We start from the raw sequence: 7,500 nt of genomic DNA, 5'->3' as shown, positions 1-7,500 counted from the left end.
TTGCTTTTTGATTTTGCACCTTTTGGTACACAGCAGTTTTCATTAAAAAAAAAAAAAAAAAGAAAATGTGTGTGTGTGTGTGTGTGTCTATATATATATATATATATATATATATATATATATATATATATATATATATATATATATATATATATAATTATACACACGCACACAGGAACTCTTTATTGAGATATATGAGAGCAATGAAGATCATGTTAAGTAAAAAAAGATCCGGCTCATAATAGTTCAACAAAACAAAAAGTGAAATCTTTATTCATTCTTGGTACAGTGTAAAATATTTTGCTGTATTACTGGATGCAGTGCAGAGCTGCTTATGTAGCCGCCAGGAGCATACCCCTGAGTATATACTGTTTTTTAATGTTGCGTTGTAGTGGAATATAAGGGCAGGCAGGGAAATGAGTGTTTGCATTAAAAATGGCTTGGTGCTGTGAGCATTAAGTGTTGCAGCAGCAAGTTCTACATATTACATTAATAAGAAAGAATGGGTTCCCTCAGCTCTGGTGTCTCGTGCATTGCTGCAGTCAGCAAATGAACAATTAACGTTCAGTTACTCAAAGGCTTTAATGAGCTATGAATGGTCTGCAAACCCTGATAATTCAGTTAATGTACAAAAGGGAGTTTAATCCACACTGGCTAATAAGGTAACATTTACAAAAGTAATATTATGTCGTACATTAAACATATTGAAATAAGAGAATAATGACCAAACAATGAACATTAAAGATATTCAATCTTTGCATATTGTGAAATACTGTTTTGTAAAAAAAAAAAAAAAATAATAATAATATTTTTTATCAATAAGTATGTTCTGGAGCAGGGTGTTAATACTGTAATATCTCTGTTTACTGCTTTATTTTGTCAAAAATTTGATTCGTATTAGGTATGTTATTTTGGTAAACATCAGAGATAATTTGTAGTACTGTCAGTGTCTGTAATGGTGTGTTTTAAGTACAAAAAATAAAACAAATTTAAAATAACATTTTCCAGTCATACCTTCAAGTCTTAAAAAGCTAACATGCGATAATGTTTTTATGTTTATTGACTGAGTACAAAGTAAGATTGTTCCACATTGTCTTAACTAAGTTTACATTATTGAAACATATGATGCTAGATTAATGCAGTCCTTATTTAATCAGCATACTGTATTGGATTTTGGGGAAATAATCAGCCCCCTGATTACTGTCCATGAACCATTTCACTGTCATTTTTTAATATGCTACTTAACATTTAAACAAAGCACTCGTGTGTCCACTGACAGTTAATTGATGTAGTGGTGGTGCTTTATGAGACCATATATCTCCAGCAGAGGTGAACTATAAAAATAGATGAGAAATATAATAATTTTTAAATCCTACTATATATAGATGTTTTATCTGAGATGAATGTTAAACAGGGTTTAACTCTAATTCTAAGTAAGTCTTATGCATGAAGGTCAGAAATAAATTTACAGAGCCTTTATATTATAGATGCATAAAAATGAAATCCAAAGAATAGTTTATTTAATATTTTCATAAGGGGTAATAAAACCAGTCTTAGTTGTCTTTCAGTCCAATTATTTCCAGGTGGGATTTGAAGCCCTGTAAATTTTACTTACATGTTAAATTCTGACGTATAGCATGGTGGTCTTATTTCAGAATGAGATGGACACATGATTAATATGAAAATTAGGGAGATGCAAGTACCTGAACTAATAAGGTAGTCCTTTATTCAGGCTGGACTACCTTCAGTAATTTCACCATTTTTCAAGTGTCAGCTCTGATGTGGGTTACTGAAAATACGCAGCTCTTGCTACTTGGGGAATTTAAGGGTATCCAAGGATGTATCTCAAATGTAAAAGAGCTGCAGGTTACAGAGGAAGGAATTATTTTACAAAAAAAGCAGATTCTCTTTAATGAAGATGAAGACTGTCTTTATCCATAATAATTATAGACATCTTTAGTCTTCCAAGGCTGAGTTTGTATGCAGAATTATGATGATATTAACAAATATTACCATCAGTAAATCTTTGTTGGAAGCAGTTTATGCTTGCAGCTTTCTTATAAAGGAATACTGTAGGGATAAAAAGCTACTATCTGGCAATAAGCTGATGGCAAATTCAGTGCTGGATCCTCCAATTAAGCTTAAAAAAAAATGTATTGGCGCTCCTTAATTTGCATAAAAAAATAATAATAAAGAAACATAGTTACAATAATCATTATAGTATGTGGGCTTTTATTGGTGAATATTGTACAGTAAATATTGACAATTGCAATCAAAATACAACTAATACATAGTATTGCAGTATCAAATGAAATACATAGATAATGCAGATATATAGGTTCTATAATGCATGCTATACTTTATAAATTTTAACCTTGTTTACCATATTTGCTGTTATACAAGAAAAGTGTACATTTGCTTTACCCATCATTTGACTTGTACTAGGAAAGGCAGCTTGACCTATGCTAAATGTCAAAATGAATGTCCTCTAATGCAGTAATTTAATTCAATATGTCCTTGTTAAATCTGTATTCTATACATGTTCTTAAATTCACTTTCAAATTCAAGAAAGGGTCATGTCTGTACACTTGTAAACATATTTTACCAGTAAAAAAAATGACCAGTGATTGTCCTCTCATTTTAATCTCTTTTATTTGTAATCTGTCCAAAACTACAGATTTGACCATTCTAACCAGAGTAGTTTGAATATGAATGAGTCTAGAGTTGTACAAATTATATTTTAAGAAACACCACAACTCAGTGACTCCAAAGATCACAGGACAGCTGTCTTTTAATCCCCCAACCCCCTCTTAAAAAAATAACTTTTGTAAAAATAGGCTGAAGACTCCACTTAGCCAATTTATTTGTTATAATTAGAAATTTGTTCAAAGAACAAAGGTCACCATGGTTAATGGATCACAGACTGGTAATGAATGCATATTCTGTAGAAATAAGGGTAATGACACATTATGAAGGAAATTGTTCCACAGAACTTTTTTGAGCCATTTAAGTTTGAGAGACATCATCTGGATGAGGCTACTGAGTCTGTCATACACAGTGCGTCTCCCCCAAAAAATATTTCCCTAATATGTAAATAAATTGTTAGAATACCTGCATTTACAGAACCATTTTTTTTAAATTCACAAATATCATCATGTGTCACATTTTCATCCAACTATGGCATGTGCTTGAGAATATCAGCATCTAGGTCATGGCAACCTGTTTATGCGAAGGTTCTAAACAGATCAAGGTTCTGGCAACTGATTTGATAGGTTGTTATCTAATTATGATGAAACCATACCCAATCATTTGTTTTGAGGCCACGCTCTACTTGCAGTGTGTGGAGGTCATAGTGAGTGCAGTTAGTGTGGCACCAATGTTATACCTTTTTAGTGCTTCAGGAGGGATTTCTAAAGAACCAAGAACAAAACAGCATTTTTTTATTATTATTAAAAAATATGTATAGCTTCTATATCAGCCTACTGATGGGGTGGGGAACATTTAACATACTTAATTTATTTACATGTGTTGTTAATTTGTTTAAAGGTTGACTTTTCCCCCTCACTGATGGCTCGGATGGTGCTAGAAAGGTATCTTCAAGAACTTGAGGGAACACCACGTAAGTGTTGTGTTTTTGTTTGACTGAATACCATAGACACCCAAAATTAATGCTTTACCAGCACTGAACTACATTTGACAGCAACAAACTTAATGAGAGCCAGACTCCAATGTTGGTACCTGGGGCAGCTAATGACAATTAAGCACTCTTTTTAAGAGGACCACCCACCACTTAACTACTACTAGATCAATGCTATTTTATTTCACAAACATTTTTATACCCCACCCTCACCCCCGTTTTTCAGATGCTGTTCTCCAGACAGAAACAGTTTATATTAAGTTTATTAATGTAATCTTTTGCCTTGTAAAGATAAACTAACCTGTGCAAAATGTAATTATAAGCCAAAGCTTTTTGTTTTTCTAGCCACACCATATGGAAGAAAAAAATAAACACAGTGCTTTAAAAATATATATTCTTCTGGCATTTAAACTGGCTGTTTAATTGTACAGTGCCCTTCATTGTATTAAATGCAGCAGAATAAAGACATTGAAAAGGAGAGCTGCAGGAGGAGGTGCAAGACTCAATTAATTTGCCACAGAAAAAATACATTTTGTTGTTTTCCCCGTGTCAACTGCATGATTAAAACTGGCTGTTAAGTGAGCTCGGGGGACGTGCTTGTAAAAGATTTATGAGTAATATTCAATGTGATATTCAAAGTGAGTGATGAATATCAGAGTAATTGCTCTCCATCCTGACTTTTCTACTAGGCAGGAGTTTGTCAACTGCCCCATAAATATTTGCCTAGTCTCATGTAAAAAAGACAATTTCATCTTCTGCTTTTTGATCACCTCGTGTAATGTTTACCTTTTGTGTCTGACAATGGCAGAGAGAGGGTATGGCTTTGGACTGCAGTCTCTGCATACATTCTCTCCTTCATTTTAATAGGAAAGGACACAACCTGCTAAAAATACTGCTCAGTCGAACATAATTGTTTGTCTTCGTGGCTCTTTTTATTTTTTTTTTTGTACTCAGTCTTGAGCGTAATGCGTGTGATTTGGTGATCCAGGTTACCTTTTGAATGTTTCATCTGAATGAATTAAGTACTTCCCCAAAGAAAAAAGGAAGAAATTCAATATCATTTCAATAGACATAGCCTCTAAAGTAACCTGCAGTGATGCTTCATGAGCAAATCACATGATGTCAGAATGGTACGGCTTCGATTTAATCAAGAAAGAGATTAAAGTGGATGTGTGTTATTTTCAACTTCGCCGCAGCACCGCCATTTGTCAAAGTCAGCCTTCTGATTGCTTTGGACCCGCTGCTATCCAGTTCTTGTCAAAATAGTAGTCTGCACAATCTGAAGCAGGTAGCCTTTTTAAATGAAGCAGAACAGTAAAACAGAAGGCATTAACCTACTGTGTTGGGTTTTTGTTTGAATTTATGAAATAGATAAACAGTACTCATACACATGTTTCTTGCTGCATTTACTTGTTTTTCAGTGCATATGCAATTATTCCAGTAGAAAATAATAATAAATCTTAACATCAATTGTAGGCTTTCCATAGCTAATAGGAAACAAAGCATAATGCTTGGTTGTTTTTAATATCATTTATTAGCAATAGTAAAGACCAATATATGTTCAAAGTGTGCTTAATGTATTTGCATTTAAGTGCAAATAGTGCTGTTGTAATGTGGAAACTCGTAAAATATTTAAATACAATGCAGTGTGATAATACAAATACATGCTTACAGCTGTACTAATTGCTTTTACTGTTATTTGTTCAAGTATCTCAATTAAAAAATATATATGCATTTCTCAGTTTTTATGCAAATGTACTTTACAAAGCCAGTTTAAAAGGAATGACTGGGTAATGTATTGTTTTTATTTTTTATCAGGTCAATCAATAATGGGAGCTAGTCTGTTTTTTTGTTTCTGAATCAGTCAATATTTGTTTGGTTTGGAAAGAAGTCTATTAAATATTTAATCAGTACATATCTACAGATGACACATTTAAGGTGTACAACCAGCCTTGTACAACACCCTTTAACAGAATTAAAGAGGTGGTATAATGTTTTCTAATGTACCTTAACATAAACACATATTTTTTTTTTTTAAAGTCTTTCATTAAGTCATACAGTTATACAGATAATTATGGGTAAATGTTTTCTCTGCAGATTGAATTAGAGTTGTGTTGCATGTAGACTTGTATTCTGACACTTTCTCCCTCTTCACAGCAGTGACCTAGCTGGCCTTTGGCAATGAAATTCAGTGCACATGGCTCCACAGTCAAATCATCAAATTTCCCTGTGTGTATATTAGAATTTTGTAATGTGTTTCCATTATGAAACAATGCAAGGATAATTGTCTTTGGTGGCAATTAGCTAACAGGTTTGTTCAGTGCTATTGGCAGGAGCATCCGTCATCCCTTCCCCAACCACACTTTTTGTCTGGTGTAGACTGTGGGGATCAATAGATTTCTATATAAGGGGCAGAACCTTTGCTTTCATGAGTGGCTAGTCACAGTCTGACACTGCTTGTATTTTTCTTTTCTTTTTTTTTCTTTAAATTTAAGAGAAAAAACTTCCTTGGGGATAGTGAAATATATGTACAATCACTTTGACTGGATCAATGCAATGGTTTTACTTGTGTGAAAGTGTTATAGCAAATGGTATAGGCCACGCACAAGGCTTTTTGCCTCAGCATGTAAATAAATCAATACATTAAAAGCAGTTTCATTGTGTATTGAATATGATATCAACGTCCTTAATGTGCTTCAATATGTCAAGAGGGTGAGAAATGGGAGGAGCAAAGATTTGCGCTTGTCAAATTTTGTCATGGCACATATTGAGGTTTTATATCTTGGTAAGGCAAAATAAATACCTTTTTAATATACTGTTATTTGCAATGCTTCTGGTATATCTGGAAGTAGAATGTTTTAAATGCATCCAAGTTTATAAGTGTAAAAAGTTGTACTGCAGGTCACAAGGGTAGTAAAAACCCAACTGTATAAATGGGTAATTGTATGTAAAAAATAATGTAATTGTATGTAAACATAATGTGATAACTTGTAACAATTGTAAGTCGCCCAGGATAAGGGCGTCTGCTAAGAAATAAATAATTATAATAAGTTAGATTAAGATGCTGGAGTTAGCGTAGTAAACATCATCAATGTGTTTTTAGTATGTTAGCAGAAGTTCATTACAGTATGATAAACCTGTCAAAATGATGATTTGGTACTTCAACAAATTGTGGTATGGTCAATAAAACCAATATTATGTCATGGCATGGGAATATAAGCATTCTTTTTTGACCTTAACTGAGTACAGATGTAAGATTATTGGAGTACTGATTCACCTACCTACAAAAACAAAATACTTCTTAGACTTCACAGTGTTTGTATGTAGGAGCCCAGTAATTTATCACACGTATTGTTCTGAAATCAATATAATGGTTATTGTTAATGTAATTTTTTTAAAGATGTCGTAATACCATAATATAAAATGTGGTACATAAATACACACTTGCTGCTAACATACAAGAGCCATTGGGTTTTATTGTCATCTTAAATAGCATCTATGTATGAGGTGCAGGATTTATAGGATTTACAAGCTTGCAGGTTCTTGCTTTATCTCAAACACATAGGTACTAGGTTACTGAAAAGTGCGTTTTCTTTTTAGTGTTGTTGATTTTAACTGAAGCAACTATTTTGAAATGAAGCTTATATTTTCTGTCCCTGTGTGTTATGTGCTTTGTTATTTTAATTTAATTTAATATATTCTTTGGCATGTTGTCGTCTTCCAAAGTACCAATACAAAAGAAATGCATTATTATTTTGTACATTTTTATTCCCATTGGAGTGTGCTTAAATATCACTGAATGACATACTTGCAAGACCATTGCAACATCATCAGTTTATCGGTTTACGGCGACGTCAGGAAAA

General features: G+C 33.0%; 1 protein-coding gene across 2 annotated transcripts in view; it reads left to right on the top strand.

The window, feature by feature from the left end:
• The window catches only part of LOC117418408 (CDAN1-interacting nuclease 1-like), a 79,058-nt gene that overhangs the window by 28,981 nt on the left and 42,577 nt on the right, over positions 1 to 7,500 (top strand). For both annotated transcript variants that reach the window (XM_058991578.1, XM_034905460.2), the window contains one exon: positions 3,547 to 3,619. In XM_058991578.1, coding sequence (XP_058847561.1) covers positions 3,547 to 3,619 — 73 coding nt within the window. The remainder of the gene's footprint in view (positions 1 to 3,546; positions 3,620 to 7,500) is intronic.

Source organism: Acipenser ruthenus, chromosome 18 (genome assembly GCF_902713425.1).
Source record: "Acipenser ruthenus chromosome 18, fAciRut3.2 maternal haplotype, whole genome shotgun sequence".
Classification (NCBI taxonomy): domain Eukaryota; kingdom Metazoa; phylum Chordata; class Actinopteri; order Acipenseriformes; family Acipenseridae; genus Acipenser; species Acipenser ruthenus.
This window is presented reverse-complemented; position numbering and strand designations above follow the sequence as displayed.